General features: G+C 48.7%; 1 protein-coding gene across 1 annotated transcript in view; it reads right to left on the bottom strand.

The window, feature by feature from the left end:
• LOC139378421 (exocyst complex component 4-like) overlaps positions 1-16,868 on the bottom strand; it is a 247,383-nt gene that overhangs the window by 221,209 nt on the left and 9,306 nt on the right. Inside the window, exons 4-5 of the mRNA XM_071120583.1 lie at positions 9,128-9,321; positions 6,526-6,635 (exon numbers count right to left, since the gene is read on the bottom strand). Coding sequence (XP_070976684.1) covers positions 6,526-6,635; positions 9,128-9,321 — 304 coding nt within the window. The remainder of the gene's footprint in view (positions 1-6,525; positions 6,636-9,127; positions 9,322-16,868) is intronic.

Below are 16,868 nucleotides of genomic sequence, written 5' to 3'. Positions count from 1 at the left end.
TCAGGATGTGGTACTATTTGACATACTCATTGAACTTTCTAGAGACACATGAAAGAATGAGTTGTTATAGTTGTAACCATCATCATCCATCTTCATAAACATCATCCTAGTCCTACTGTCATCTCTTTCCTCTCAATGCTATACAGTATTATCATCACCATAACAACCCCGTGCATCTCACCACTCACCACTAGGCGAGCACCTCTTCCTCATCATCACAAACTTGTGAGTGTTTGGATCAAATGAAAACATCCCCACAACACCTCTTCACCTTTACCTCCCTGATCAGCACCCCCCCCCCCCCCCCCCCCCTCTCTGCGTTAGCTTGCTAAATTGAGAGTAACAGCAGGGCTACGTTCTAATTCCAGTCTGATGATACAGCCTCCGTTTCCCCTTCAAAGCGTTGGAAGCGGGGTACGTTAAGAGAGTTAATGTTTATGTGACGTTAATAGACTTTATTTCTCCTGCCAGCGACTGTAGTTTTTTCACGTTTTAATCACTACAATTACCAGCTACTAAATGATGTGCGCTGAGGCCATTAGACGAAGCAGCGTTGTCGACAAAAGCTGGAGAGTTATGCTTTCGTCATCGCGGCACATGGCACTTAGCACGCGGCGGCGGCTAATTGCTTGCGTTTTGCCGTAATAATGTGAGAGGGAAGTGCAGTTAGCGCAGGGGAATGACTTAGGCCCTGGGTGTGAATTAAGAGGCTTCTCTCTCTCTCTACCTGAGTTAGTCAACTGACTCCATCAACAAACAGCAGCAATTATAGGGGAGAGATTCATCAGTGGGATGGTAGGCTCAGAGGAGGAGACAGGGGGTTGGTAGAGGGAAGATTGGCAGAAGGACAGGGGTAAGGGGAGGGGTTAGGGGTTTCTAAGGCTGGCATTGCGACTGTATTGGAGGTGTGGCTGGCAAAAGGATAGAGGTTAGTGGGGCGAAGAAGAGTGGGGGTCTGGTAATTGCATAGGGACAGAGGTTAGTGGGGAGAGGAAGAGTGGGGGTCTGGTAATGGTATAGGGACAGAGGTTAGTGGGGAGAGGAAGAGTGGGGGTCTGGTAATGGCATAGGGACAGAGGTTAGTGGGGAGAGGAAGAGTGGGGGTCTGGTAATGGCATAGGGACAGAGGTTAGTGGGGAGAGGAAGAGTGGGGGTCTGGTAATGGCATAGGGACAGAGGTTAGTGGGGAGAGGAAGAGTGGGGGTCTGGTAATGGCATAGGGACAGAGGTTAGTGGGGAGAGGAAGAGTGGGGGTCTGGTAATGGCATAGGGACGGAGGTTAGTGGGGCAAAGAAGAGTGGGGGTCTGGTAATGGCATAGGGACAGAGGTTAGTGGGGAGAGGAAGAGTGGGGGTCTGGTAATGGCATAGGGACAGAGGTTAGTGGGGCGAGGAAGAGTGGGGGTCTGGTAATGCCGTAGGGACAGAGGTTAGTGGGGCGAAGAAGAGTGGGGGTCTGGTAATGGCATAGGCTAGTGGGGCAAAGAAGAGTGGGGGTCTGGTAATGGCATAGGGACAGAGGTTAGTGGGGAGAGGAAGAGTGGGGGTCTGGTAATGGCATAGGGACAGAGGTTAGTGGGGAGAGGAAGAGTGGGGGTCTGGTAATGGCATAGGGACAGAGGTTAATGGGGAGAGGAAGAGTGGGGGTCTGGTAATGGCATAGGGACAGAGGTTAGTGGGGAGAGGAAGAGTGGGGGTCTGGTAATGGCATAGGGACAGAGGTTAGTGGGGAGAGGAAGAGTGGGGGTCTGGTAATGGCATAGGGACAGAGGTTAGTGGGGCAAAGATGAGTGGGGGTCTGGTAATGGCATAGGGACAGAGGTTAGTGGGGAGAGGAAGAGTGGGGGTCTGGTAATGGCATAGGGACAGAGGTTAGTGGGGAGAGGAAGAGTGGGGGTCTGGTAATGGCATAGGGACAGAGGTTAGTGGGGAGAGGAAGGGTGGGGGTCTGGTAGGGTGGGGGTCTGGTAATGGCATAGGGACAGAGGTTAGTGGGGAGAGGAAGGGTGGGGGTCTGGTAATGGCATAGGGACAGAGGTACGGCGGAGGGGCTATGGAGCTGTAACAGTACACCTGCAGCTAGCAGTAGGGTGGCTAGCTGACCAGGTACCGGGGCACACCTGACCTGACAGGGAAGGAGGGTTTAGGCTTGCATTCAAACAAACGTGTTTGGATGGGTTGAGTGGATGGGTGGGTAGGGCCTGGGAGAAAGTTGCAGAGAGAGAGAGAGATTACCAAGATCTCAAGAAAAAATAACTAGACCAGAAAGAAGCTTTTCTTTTTATTTGACCTTTATTTAACTAGGCAAGTCAGTTAACAACAAATTATTATTTACAATGACGGCCCAGGAACAGTGGGTTAACTGCCTTGTTCAGAGGAACAGTGGGTTAACTGCCTTGTTCAGAGGAACAGTGGGTTAACTGCCTTGTTCAGAGGATCAGTGGGTTAACTGCCTTGTTCAGAGGAACAGTGGGTTAACTGCCTTGTTCAGAGGAACAGTGGGTTAACTGCCTTGTTCAGAGGAACAGTGGGTTAACTGCCTTGTTCAGAGGAACAGTGGGTTAACTGCCTTGTTCAGAGGAACAGTGGGTTAACTGCCTTGTTCAGAGGATCAGTGGGTTAACTGCCTTGTTCAGAGGAACAGTGGGTTAACTGCCTTGTTCAGAGGAACAGTGGGTTAACTGCCTTGTTCAGAGGAACAGTGGGTTAACTGCCTTGTTCAGAGGAACAGTGGGTTAACTGCCTTGTTCAGGGGAACAGTGGGTTAACTGCCTTGTTCAGGGGAACAGTGGGTTAACTGCCTTGTTCAGAGGAACAGTGGGTTAACTGCCTTGTTCAGAGGAACAGTGGGTTAACTGCCTTGTTCAGAGGAACAGTGGGTTAACTGCCTTGTTCAGGGGAAGAGTGGGTTAACTGCCTTGTTCAGAGGAACAGTGGGTTAACTGCCTTGTTCAGAGGAACAGTGGGTTAACTGCCTTGTTCAGAGGAACAGTGGGTTAACTGCCTTGTTCAGAGGAACAGTGGGTTAACTGCCTTGTTCAGAGGAACAGTGGGTTAACTGCCTTGTTCAGGGGAAGAGTGGGTTAACTGCCTTGTTCAGAGGAACAGTGGGTTAACTGCCTTGTTCAGAGGAACAGTGGGTTAACTGCCTTGTTCAGAGGAACAGTGGGTTAACTGCCTTGTTCAGAGGAACAGTGGGTTAACTGCCTTGTTCAGAGGAACAGTGGGTTAACTGCCTTGTTCAGAGGAACAGTGGGTTAACTGCCTTGTTCAGAGGAACAGTGGGTTAACTGCCTTGTTCAGAGGAACAGTGGGTTAACTGCCTTGTTCAGAGGAACAGTGGGTTAACTGCCTTGTTCAGAGGAACAGTGGGTTAACTGCCTTGTTCAGGGGAAGAGTGGGTTAACTGCCTTGTTCAGAGGAACAGTGGGTTAACTGCCTTGTTCAGAGGAACAGTGGGTTAACTGCCTTGTTCAGAGGAACAGTGGGTTAACTGCCTTGTTCAGAGGAACAGTGGGTTAACTGCCTTGTTCAGAGGAACAGCGGGTTAACTGCCTTGTTCAGAGGAACAGCGGGTTAACTGCCTTGTTCAGAGGAACAGTGGGTTAACTGCCTTGTTCAGTGGGTTAACTGCCTTGTTCAGAGGAACAGTGGGTTAACTGCCTTGTTCAGAGGAACAGTGGGTTAACTGCCTTGTTCAGAGGAACAGTGGGTTAACTGCCTTGTTCAGAGGAACAGTGGGTTAACTGCCTTGTTCAGAGGAACAGCGGGTTAACTGCCTTGTTCAGAGGAACAGCGGGTTAACTGCCTTGTTCAGAGGAACAGTGGGTTAACTGCCTTGTTCAGGGGAACAGTGGGTTAACTGCCTTGTTCAGAAGAACAGTGGGTTAACTGCCTTGTTCAGGGGCAGAACGACAGATTTTTACCTTGTCAGCCTGATCTTGCAACCTTTCAGTTACAAGTCCAACGCTCTAACTACTAGGCTACCTGCCGCCTTGGGCATCTTAATCATCTTCTTGGTGTTTTCGCAGCTCCACAACCAGGGAATGTCATCAACACACTATAACAAACTCCACAACCAGGGAATGTCATCAACACACTATAACAAACTCCACAACCAGGGAATGTCATCAACACACTATAACAAACTCCACAACCAAGGAATGTCATCAACACACTATAACAAACTCCACAACCAAGGAATGTCATCAACACACTATAACAAACTCCACAACCAGGGAATGTCATCAACACACTATAACAAACTAACAAACTCCACAACCAAGGAATGTCATCAACACACTATAACAAACTCCACAACCAGGGAATGTCATCAACACACTATAACAAACTCCCCTGTAGACGCTGTAGGTAACTGTTCCACTGTGGCTTATGAGCATAATGAATGTTATCCACCCCACTGTGCTGACAGGAATACATGGTGACTAATGGGAGATATGGAGGGGTGGCAGCTGATTATGATGTTATGAAAACGTATGTACTTGTATGATAACGCCCTAATAATGCTGTGATGTATGAACGAGTATGATAATGCCCTAATAATGTCGTGATGTATGTACTTGTATGATAACGCCCTAATAATGCTGTGATGTATGAACGAGTATGATAATGCCCTAATAATGTCGTGATGTATGCACTTGTATGATAGCGCCCTAATAATGCTGTGATGTATGAACGAGTATGATAATGCCCTAATAATGTCGTGATGTATGTACTTGTATGATAACGCCCTAATAATGCTGTGATGTATGAACGAGTATGATAATGCCCTAATAATGTCGTGATGTATGCACTTGTATGATAACGCCCTAATAATGCTGTGATGTATGAACGAGTATGATAATGCCCTAATAATGTTGTGATGTATGTACTTGTATGATAACGCCCTAATAATGCTGTGATGTATGAACGAGTATGATAATGCCCTAATAATGTCGTGATGTATGCACTTGTATGATAACGCCCTAATAATGCTGTGATGTATGAACGAGTATGATAATGCCCTAATAATGCTGCGATGTACGAACGAGTATGATCATGTCCTAATAATGCTGCTGTGTATGCACTAGTATGATAATGCTCTAATGTGATGTATGCACTTGTGTGATAATGCTCTAATGTGATGTATGTACTGTTATGATAATGGACGGATAATGATGTGAGGTACACTATGTACTATTATGATAATGGTATAGTAATGCTGTGATGTACAGTATGTACTATTATGATAATGGCCTAGTGATGATGTGATGCATGTACTAATATGATAATGGACTGATAATGCTGTGAAGTATGTACTATTATGATAATGGTCTAATAATGCTGTGATGTATGTACTATTATGATAATGGTTTAATAATGCTGTGATGTATGTACTAATATGATAATGGTCTAATAATCCCGTGATGTATGTACTATTATGATAATGGTCTAATAATGCTGTGATGGACAGTATGTACTAATATGATAATGGCCTAATAATCCTGTGATGTATGTACTGTGCTGCAAGGGGGAGGAAATACGAGGCACAGATGGAAGAGATGGAAGCAGGGAGAAGGTGTGCGTGTCATCATGCGTTAGTGCTTCTGTGTGTGTGTGCATGTGCTTGCTGGCGTGTGAATGCCATCAGTGGAGTGTGTGTGAGAGGCAGTGTTATGTACGAGGTGTGTTGAGCCTGCAGCGTTCTCTGGTACACACCCCTAATGACATGCTAATGGATGTAATAACTGCAGCAGTACAGATCCCTGCTAATGATTTCATTATTACTGGGAGCATCGGCAGAATGGAGCGACAGTAGAACACTAACCTGACAACTCTACCACTGTGCTATCCAGGAGACAACTATGTTCCAATAGTTCTCATCAAGTCTCTACAGTATCTCTCTCTCCATCTACACCATGTTCTCTTTTCTATCTATCCATCTCAACTCCTCTCCCTTTCTCTTCTCCACTCAATATCCAGTTCTCTCCAGTTTCACATTATCTCACTGGCTCTCTGTCCCCGTCCGTCCCTCCCTCCTCTGTCCCCGTCCCTCCCTCTCTCTGTCCCCGTCCCTCCCTCTCTCTGTCCCCGTCCCTCCCTCTCTCTGTCCCCGTCCCTCCCTCTCTCTGTCCCCGTCCCTCCCTCTCTCTGTCCCCGTCCCTCCCTCTCTCTGTCCCCGTCCCTCCCTCTCTCTGTCCCCGTCCCTCCCTCTCTCTGTCCCCGTCCCTCCCTCCCTCTCCCCGTCCCTGTCCCCGTCCCTCCCTCTCTCTGTCCCCGTCCCTCCCTCTCTCTGTCCCTGCCTCTTCCTCGTCTCCCTCCTCCATGACCCCCCTCTCCCTCTCTTATCCAGTAGTATTCCTAAAGCCATTCTACTGGTGGTAATGAAGTAAGGTCAGCACAATCAACTGCACCAAACCCTTCCTTTATTAGGTTGGTATAGTGTGCAGGCCCTCATTTAGTACTGCTGTATTCAGCCAAGCAGACATGCATAATGGATGTGTGTTGGACTACCAAGGCTACTTACTGCTGGTGGTCCCTGGGGTGCTGAACTGGGAGGAGTCCATCAGCTTGCGAGGGGTGGACAGGCTGCTGACGTCCAGCTGGGGCAGAGGGGACGTGTCTTTGGTTGTAGAGCTGGAGAGAGTTGGGAAGAGCATCATCAGTCACCATCATCACCATCATCCTCGTTACAAAATTACAAATCAATAAATAAATAAATACAAATTGCATTTATTTTCAATGACTTCTCACTAAACTGAAAAGTAGAAGCTACTTATTTCAAAATTTTAAATTAATCTTCCTGAATTGTCTGGCTTCAATTTGAATTGAGCCCAACCCTGCTACCCACAACGACAACATTCACCTGAGAGACAAGCAGAGCTTTATAATGAACCTGTTAACAACATGGATGAACAGAGTCAGCCATGTACCTGTTCCTCCACACAGTGTTGAGTGTAGCCCTGTACCTCCACACAGTGTTGTGTAGCCCTGTACCTCCACACAGTGTTGAGTGTTGCCCTGTACCTCCACAGTGTTGAGTGTTGCTCTGTACCTCCACAGTGTTGAGTGTTGCCCTGTACCATCACAGTGTTGAGTGTTGCCCTGTACCTCCACAGTGTTGAGTGTTGCCCTGTACCTCCACAGTGTTGAGTGGAGCCCTGTACCACCACAGTGTTGAGTGGAGCCCTGTACCACCACAGTGTTGAGTGTTGCCCTGTACCACCACAGTGTTGAGTGGAGCACTGTACCACAGTGTTGAGTGTTGCCCTGTACCTTCACAGTGTTGAGTGTAGCCCTGTACCGCCACACAGTGTTGAGAGTAGCCCTGCTTAGTGAGTGTTGAGTGTAGCCCTGTACCTCCACAGTGTTGAGTGTAGCCCTGCTTAGTGAGTGTTGAGTGGAGGTGGGTTGTTCTTACCAAACCTCCATTATACAGGAGCTTTAACCTGTCACTCTAAGACCCCAACTAATACATCACTATACAGTACGTCACAGCCTAGACACCACACTGCTGTACACACAACAATCACACACACGCCAATGAAGATACCACACACACACACACACACACACACACACACACACACACACACACACACACACACACACACACACACACACACACACACACACACACACACACACACACACACACACACACACACACACACACACACACACACACCTAGCATGAATTAAACAAACATCAAAACAACAGGCTTCATTGCTGGAGAGGTGGGTGACCTGCATCAGTCTAATGTGTTGTGATGCTGCATCTTGGTTTAGGAATTATCATGCAGGTGGCAGCCGTCGCCCCACACAGCATTCTAACATGTGTCCCAAATGGCAACGTATTCCCTGCATAGTGCACTACACAGTGTATTACTTTTTAAAGTAGTGCACTAAGTAGGGAATAGGGTGCCGTTTGGGACACGCGCATTGGTGTTGGTATGATAATCCTCCCGATGCTAATGTAGGTTGTGACGCGGTCGTCGACTAACCAAAACCCACATTATCATTCTACAGAGCGTCATCTCTGGTCTCCCATGAATGAATCAGATGTGTTTGCACTAAGTGGTGAGACAGGGACGTTGTCTTGTCACTAGAAGTTTAGACTAGCTAATGTAAACACTGAGGGACAACACATGTAGTGTGGAACTGTACTGTGTGGGATTAGAGGAGGAGGTTGAACACTGTCTCATGTTATGGTATTTCATTTAATGATTTCAACTGGTTTCCCCCCAATTATCCATTTACTTCCAGCGCACAGTGAACACCCATACACTTCAGACTCCCAAAGCTTTTATTCTGAAGTGAAAACAACTACTTCCAACGCAGAGTGAACACCCATACACTTCAGACTCCCAAAGCTTTTATTCTGAAGTGAAAACAACTACTTCCAATCTCTACTGAGATCTGGTGTTTGAGTCCTTGCCCTACTAGAATACTGCAAATTATAAACATTACATTCCCTCTGTTGACTGCACTTGATGTGGGATTGACCCCCACTCTGATCTCCCTGACCAAACCTCACAGCGTGTTCCTAACAACTCACACCTCTGCCCCACTCCCAGTCCCCCCCCTCCCCTTCCCAGGCCACTCACCCCCCCCCCCCCTCCCCTCCCCCTCCCTCCTCTTCTCCAAGCCACTCACTCCCCCCCCCCCTCCTCTTCTCCAGGCCACTCACTCCCCCTCTCCAGGCCACTCACCCCCCCCTCTCCCTCCCCTTCTCCAGGCCACTCACCCCTCCCTCTCCCTCCCCTTCTCCAGGCCACTCACCCCCCCCCTCTCCCTCCCCTTCTCCAGACCACTCACCCCCCCCCCCTCCCCTCCCCTTCTCCAGACCACTCACCCCCCCCCTCTCCCTCCCCTTCTCCAGGCCACTCACCCCCCTCCCCCTCTCCCTCCCCTTCTCCAGGCCACTCACTCCCCTCTCCCTCCTCCAGGCCACTCCCACCCCCCCCTCTCCCTCCCCTTCTCCAGGCCACTCCCCCCCCCCTCTCCCTCCCCTTCTCCAGCCCCTCTCCCTCCCCTTCTCCAGGCCACTCACCCCCCCCCCTCTCCCTCCCCTTCTCCAGGCCACTCACCCCCCCCCCCCTCTCCCTCCCCTTCTCCAGGCCACTCACCCCCCGTGGCGTCCCTGGTTCTTGTCCTTGTTCTTGGTCCCCAGGCGGCTGGTAGACTTGATGTAGAGGTGCCGGTGCAGCTCGTCGATGAGGACCACGTGGATGTTGAGCTTCTTACTGTGGAGCTCCAGACGCAGGTCCCCCAGACCCTCCACCTGCAGCAGGGGGCCCTCCAGAGACTCCACCGCTGACACCTGCACGAGGGGGACCACAGGAGACACACCTGAATAGATCTAGACACCTTGGAATGTAGGGGAGACCTGAACACAGCTCCAGGTACCTGTTGTGTTATCCACTAGTACTCACTGTATATCTGAATACACCTGGCAACACTTCAGAAGACAGTATTTTGATGGGGACCACAGGGACATGTTTATTAGGACACGCAATGGAAAACTGTTTAAAATGTCATCAATAATGAATCTAAATCTTCACAGTCATAAACAAGATGTGGATATAATTGGCTAGTTTAATTGGTACCGAAGACTTGAGTATTTAGAGAAAGCTGTTTATTTGAACTGTAAATCTGAAGCATGGGTGTCTGTCCATACATTACACCTCACAGGTTGTTAGACAGGTTGTCAGACCGGTTACTAGACAGGTTGTCAGACCGGTTACTAGACAGGTTGTCAGACAGGTTGTCAGACCGGTTACTAGACAGACAAATAATGCCAACAACACCAGTATAACTACAGTGTATCCTCTGTGGTAACACTGCTGCTGTATGTAGAACGTTCTAAATGCTTTACATTGTAGTCATTTAACAGACACTCTTTTCCAGACAGACTTACAGGAGCATTTAGGGTTCAGTGTCTGGCTCAAGGACACAGTCAGATTCTTCACCTAGTCGGCTCGGTGTTACAAACCAGCGACCTTTCAGTGACTGGCCCAACACAAGGCTACCAGCCACCCCAAGTGCCCACTGCCCAGCCCCCACTGCCCAGCCCTCACTGCCCAGCCCCCACTGCCCAGCCCCCACTGCCCAGCCCCCACTGCCCAGCCCCCACTGCCCAGCCCCCACTGCCCAGCCCCCACTGCCCAGCCCCCACTGCCCAGCCCCCACTGCCCAGCCCTCACTGCCCAGCCCTCACTGCCCAGCCCTCACTGCCCAGCCCTCACTGCCCAGCCCTCACTGCCCAGCCCTCACTGCCCAGCCCTCACTGCCCAGCCCTCACTGCCCAGCCCCCACTGCCCAGCCCTCACTGCCCAGCCCCCAGCAGCCCTCACTGCCCAGCCCCCACTGCCCAGCCCTCACTGCCCAGCCCTCACTGCCCAGCCCTCACTGCCCAGTCCCCACTGCCCAGCCCCCACTGCCCAGTCCCCACTGCCCAACATAACAGCATTTTAGGGGAAAACTTAAGGAATGCAGACTATGCACCCAACATCAAACTACATCCAGGCTCTCCTCTCTCAAAGTTCCTGGCTTTCTTTCTCTCTCCGTCCGTCCGTCCGTCCCTCTCTCTCCTCCCGTCTCATTTTTCATTAGCATTGTGGTTATGGCGTGTTTATATTGAATAAATCTTCATGGTGGTTAATGAGTGGTTTTTATTAGAGTGGGCTAATGGCTGGATGACAGCACTCCAGAGAGCCATCACAGACTGTGTGTGTATCACCGGGCAGGACGGACAGGAGGAAAGGAAGGGAGGGCCATAGGTCAAGTATGTGTTGATGCAAATCAGTGCAGCATTAGCCAAAAGATGTGCTAATGCTGTGCATGATCAGCCCCGTCAGCTTAATAGAATAACTCTGCATGCCTCTGTGTTCCTCACTGTGTGGTGAAGGTATACGTTGGTGTGTGTGTGAGTATGCATATGCTGTAACTAACTGTGAGTGGGTGTGACCAATGTGTATGCGTCTGTGTGTATGTCATGTGTGCATGTGTGTATGCCTTGTGTGTGTGTCCTTGAGTGTGTGACTCATTACCAGTGGTCCGGGATGACAGAAGAAGGCTGGTTAACATCGTTAGGGAGCCCAGGCTGTCAAGATAATCAACTATAAGAGGCTTCCTGAGAGTTAGCAGGATGGGGAGAGAGGGAGACTCACAGGAGGGGGAGGAGAGAAGGAGTACATGTGACAGCCCGTCACTGGCCTCTCTGGTGCACACTGGGCTCAGACGGGGTGTGTGTGTGTGTGTGTGTGTGTGTGTGTGTGTAGGATAGGAGTGGAGAAGATACTTTTTTTGGAAAGTGAACCAGTCCTGTCCCTCACTAACCCCATGGGGTCTTGTAACACTGCCATTCAGCTGAGGCAGAAAGAGAGCAGTGGGAATACTAATAGTCAAGCAGAGAGAGAGAGAGAGAGAGAGAGGAGATAGAGAGACAGAGAGAGAGAGAGAGAAAGCTGAGGGAGGGCTAGAGGAGGAGGGGATGGAGAGAGAGTGTGAAAGTGAGGGAGATGTTAATCTGACAGATGAGCAGGGTAATGAGTGACAGCATGTCTGGAATGAACACATCAGGGAGTCTCACAGGATTGACAGAGACAGTATGGACTTTCAACAGACCGGAGAGAGAGAGCGAAAGGGTGATGAGCAGAGAGAGCTGAGAGAGCTGAGAGAGAGACAGGAGAGAGAGAGAGCTGAGAGAGGGGGGAGAGAGCTGAGAGAGGGGGGAGAGAGCTGAGAGAGAGAGGAGAGAGCTAAGAGAGAGAGGAGAGAGCTGAAAGAGAGAGAGAGAAGAGAGCGGAGAGAGAGCTGAGAGAGCTGAGAGAGGGGAGAGAGCAGAGAGAGGAGAGAGCTGAGAGAGGGGGGAGAGAGCGGAGAGAGGGGAGAGTGATGGGAAGAGAGGGAGATCTGAGACGGTGGAAAGGGAGAGCAAAACAAATAGTTAACCAATAAAAAGGGAGAGAGACAGAGAGATAACTGTTGCAGCCGCTCTCCTACTGAGAGGCAAATTGAAACACCTAGCTTAAAATGGACACTGACAGTCTTCTGTGAAAGCAATGTAATGAGGCACAGACCTGACTCACTGAGTTTCCTTAGATTAGCCTCCGTCAGACTGTTCCAGGGACAGCTTCAACTTGAGTTAGGGTCAACATCAGCTCTTGTCTAGCACCTATCAAACAAGATAGGATCCTTCTTGCATAGAGTACAGTGGCCCAGTTCCAATACTGTTATGAATCCATCCTTCTTTCCTGGAGGTCACTGATCTAACACAGTTGGATATGTGAGAGCAAGGACTCCACACCATTACATAGGCTTGGGCCAGTGGAGGCTGGTGGGAGGAGCTATAGAAGGACGGGCTCCATACGTTTGATACCGTTCCATTTTTATTCCATTCCAGCCATTACAATGAGCCTGTCCTTCTATAGCTCCTCCCACCAGCGTAGATGTTCACGCAGGGATTTCTGGAATAACCGGAGTAGCACACAAGTGGCCGCTAAAAAACAAAAAACATTGCTTTCCCTGAATACTAAAAAGAAATTGCACAAGTAATAGCGAAATCATATAGAAGATGTTAACTAAATGCTAACAAGCCAAAACTAATATAAACTATTTGTAGACAGGCAAATCCAGCTCATGAAGTTATACAAGCATAGCTCATTTTCGGTGAGTGTGGACATTTACAAGTGAAAGTCAATGAGAGCAAGTGCAAATAAAAAGTTGTGATGCATGTTTTTCAGAGGGAAGAGCAGCATGTGAACACGGAGCAGAGGGGAGAGAAAACGCTAGTCGGAAGCACAGGGACAAAATGGCAGCTGTACAGACAACCCATACAGAGCTCTGACTTACTCCTCAAACACGGCAGAAAGCCGTTATAAGATATCTGATAGCAAACATTTAGCAGTGAATTACACACAAGTGGAACTTCCTCACCTCACATGCGCCAAACAACAGACACTCAGTGACAGATATAGAACGCTCTGGACTGACCGGCTCCTGTTGTTTTCTCCTGTTGTGGACTGACCGGCTACTGTTGTTTTCTCCTGTTGTGGACTGACCGGCTCCTGTTGTTTTCTCCTGTCGTGGACTGACCAGCTACTGTTGTTTTCTCCTGTTGTGGACTGACCGGCTCCTGTTGTGGACTGACCAGCTCCTGTTGTGGACTGACCGGCTACTGTTGTGGACTGACCGGCTACTGTTGTTTTCTCCTGTTGTGGACTGACCGGCTCCTGTTGTGGACTGACCGGCTACTGTTGTGGACTGACCGGCTACTGTTGTTTTCTCCTGTTGTGGACTGACCGGCTACTGTTGTGGACTGACCGGCTACTGTTGTTTTCTCCTGTTGTGGACTGACCGGCTACTGTTGTTTTCTCCTGTCGTGGACTGACTGGCTACTGTTGTTTTCTCCTGTCGTGGACTGACCAGCTCCTGTCGTGGACTAACCGGCTCCTGTCGTGGACTGACCGGCTCCTGTCGTGGACTGACCGGCTCCTGTCGTGGACTGAGCGGCTCCTGTCGTGGACTGAGCGGCTCCTGTCGTGGACTGACCGGCTCCTGTCGTGGACTGACCGGCTCCTGTCGTGGACTGACCGGCTCCTGTCGTGGACTGACCGGCTCCTGTCGTGGACTGACCGGCTCCTGTCGTGGACTGACCGGCTCCTGTCGTGGACTGACCGGCTCCTGTCGTGGACTGAGCGGCTCCTGTTGTGGACTGACCGGCTCCTGTTGTGGACTGACCAGCTCCTGTTGTGGACTGACCAGCTCCTGTTGTGGACTGACCGGCTCCTGTTGTGGACTGAAAGGCTACTGTTGTTTTCACCTGTTGTGGACTGACCAGCTCCCATTGTGGACTGACCAGTTGTGCTGTTATGGACTGACCAGCTCCCGTTGTGCTGTTAGGGACTGACCAGCTCCTGTTGTGCTGTTAGGGACTGACCAGCTCCCGTTGTGCTGTTAGGGACTGACCAGCTCCTGTTGTGCAGTTATGGACTGACCAGCTCCTGTTGTGCCGTTATGACCAGCTCCTGTTGTGCCGTTATGGACTGACCAGCTCCTGTTGTGCCGTTATGGACTGACCAGCTCCTGTTGTGCTGTTAGGGACTGACCAGCTCCTGTTGTGCTGTTAGGGACTGACCAGCTCCCGTTGTGCTGTTAGGGACTAACCAGCTCCTGTTTTCTCCTGTTGTGCTGTTATGGACTGACCAGCTCCCGTTGTGCTGTTATGGACTGACCAGCTCCTGTTGTGCTGTTAGGGACTGACCGGCTCCTGTTGTGGACTGACCGGCTCCTGTTGTGGACTGACCGGCTCCTGTTGTGGACTGACCGGCTCCTGTTGTGGACTGACCGGCTCCTGTTGTGGACTGACCGGCTCCTGTTGTGGACTGACCGGAGGAGCTGGTCAATCCCCCATAACAGCACAACAGGAGCTGGTCAGTCCATAACAGCACAACAGGAGCTGGTCAGTCCATAACAGCACAACAGGAGCTGGTCAGTCCATAACAGCACAACAGGAGCTGGTCAGTCCCTAACAGCACAACAGGAGCTGGTCAGTCCCTAACAGCACAACAGGAGCTGGTCAGTCCCTAACAGCACAACAGGAGCTGGTCAGTCCCTAACAGCACAACAGGAGCTGGTCAGTCCCTAACAGCACAACAGGAGCTGGTCAGTCCATAACAGCACAACAGGAGCTGGTCAGTCCAGGTTAGCCTAGTGGTTAGAGCATTGGACTAGTAACCGGAAGGGGATTGATTATAATTACATTTTTAAATTATAGTACTTATTGTGCAGTTTATACTTTTAGAAATGTTATTAAATTGATTAATATTATGGTGTTTCTATTCCAAGAAAAAAGAAAATGCATTTTACAGTAGCCTCAGGGTTTCTGTTAGGAAAATATGGTGCTGTACAAAGTGACAAGTTGGGAGTAGGCCTAGGCTACTAAGTCATTGCGAGTTGAGAGCAAAATAATCCTAACATTTCCTCACCCTAATTGTAGGCTGACCAATATCCAAACTGAGATTCAGTGAAAATAAAAATCTGATTGATTTATCAAGACCAGTCCCCATAGTTGTCTCAAAGCATCGCAAAACGGTGCTGAATAGTTAACCACACGCGAGTAGGCTATTGCTTCAAATCCTATTATAACAATTGGATGACTTTGGGTGTTTCAGTAAGCAACAATATGTTGCCTTCATTAGCCTAATTTATTCTAATATTTATGTCATTCAGTGATATTTATTCTCACAGTAACTTGTTATGGGTCCATCCAGAAGTGGTTAGAAAACAGTGCATTTGGTGGGCTATGCAAAGATATGGGAGTAGTGACATGCCTCGCAAACATTTAAAGTGTCTAAACTCGGCAAGAGTCTATTGTCCTGTCTGATAGCCCATCAAGGGTGGCTGGCTTCTGTTGTATTCTTTAATCTCCAGCTCAGAGAAGTGTGTTTCTATTCCAACAAAAAAAACAGACTTGAATAATTAAACAGTAAATAAACTGGAAAATGTCAGCTGAAGCAACTGAATTCAGGAATTCATTCAAAATATGTTAAACCTTTCTTTTGTTGAGAAACTGACAATACAACAATACATTGATCTTCTCAGCAAGGTTTTACCCATGGTTCTGGAGCTGGGGGGGAAGAGCAACTGTAGCTGAGATGTAGTTGAGATAAACATCCTTATTTTGAAAGTCTTTTTATCATTATTTTATTAACGAAAGCATAAAGATGTTGATGAACAAATAATATGTGTGTCTATGTGCGTGTTACATTGTCTTCTTCTGACAAACTAGAAACAAAATGGTGTCTTTTTTTAGTGTGCACACGAGACGAGGAAGAGCAATTCTTACACTATTGTTTTAAATTCAATCACTCTCTTCTTCATCCTCATCATTCAGTTCATTTAAATTCAATTGTAATACATTTTGTCACTCCCACAGCAAAGTTTAAAAACAGACGGATTTGTGAAATTGTATTATCCGTCATTTTGCGGTTGCATGAGGTTTGGTGATGACAGAATACGTAGGATATTAAATAAACACTCAAATAGGCAAAAGAAGCAGGAACAGCATTGGGCTGAGTGACTCACTCATTCCTGGCTTTCGTTCAAAATAAGTTATATTATAATGCAGGGTGAAAGACAGATTATTTCATATTCTTTGATATTAAGTTAGAAATGTACAATTTAAGAGCAGTTAAACATAAATTAAATTGCAAGTTTACCCCTTTTTGGCCATTAGGTTACACTTTACAATAGGACTCAACTCTGAATGACAACAGCAACTATCAGTAATTAAAACTGTGGCACAAATTTGGGGATTTGTCACACATAGCCGAGCTATTAGACTATCCTTTTGTAAATTAATGGAGGTGTGAATGTTTCAGTCAGTCTCTCTCCGGGACTAGAGTCCTGAATCAGGCAAAAAATAAATAATAATAATAATAGTCAGCTGCCAGCATTTGTGAAAGAATACTTGCGGATCTTGTTGATTTCTTCTGTCGCTTCAAGAGGCCTACTGTCCACCTGGTCATTGTGTGGTTCCAAAGGATAAAGACTCACCTTCAGATGGATGTGTGGTTTCAGAGAGAAGTCAGCTGTTAGCCTGGGACCAGGCACGGTGGATAGACTCACCTTCAGATGGAGGTGTGGTTTCAGAGAGAAGTCAGCTGTTAGCCTGGGACCAGGCACGGTGGATAGACTCACCTTCAGATGGAGGTGTGGTTTCAGAGAGAAGTCAGCTGTTAGCCTGGGACCAGGCACGGTGGATAGACTCACCTTCAGATGGATGTGTGGTTTCAGAGAGAAGTCAGCTGTTAGCCTGGGACCAGGCACGGTGGATAGACTCACCTTCAGATGGAGGTGTGGTTT

Source organism: Oncorhynchus clarkii, chromosome 21 (assembly GCF_045791955.1).
Source record: "Oncorhynchus clarkii lewisi isolate Uvic-CL-2024 chromosome 21, UVic_Ocla_1.0, whole genome shotgun sequence".
NCBI lineage: Eukaryota > Metazoa > Chordata > Actinopteri > Salmoniformes > Salmonidae > Oncorhynchus > Oncorhynchus clarkii.
This window is presented reverse-complemented; position numbering and strand designations above follow the sequence as displayed.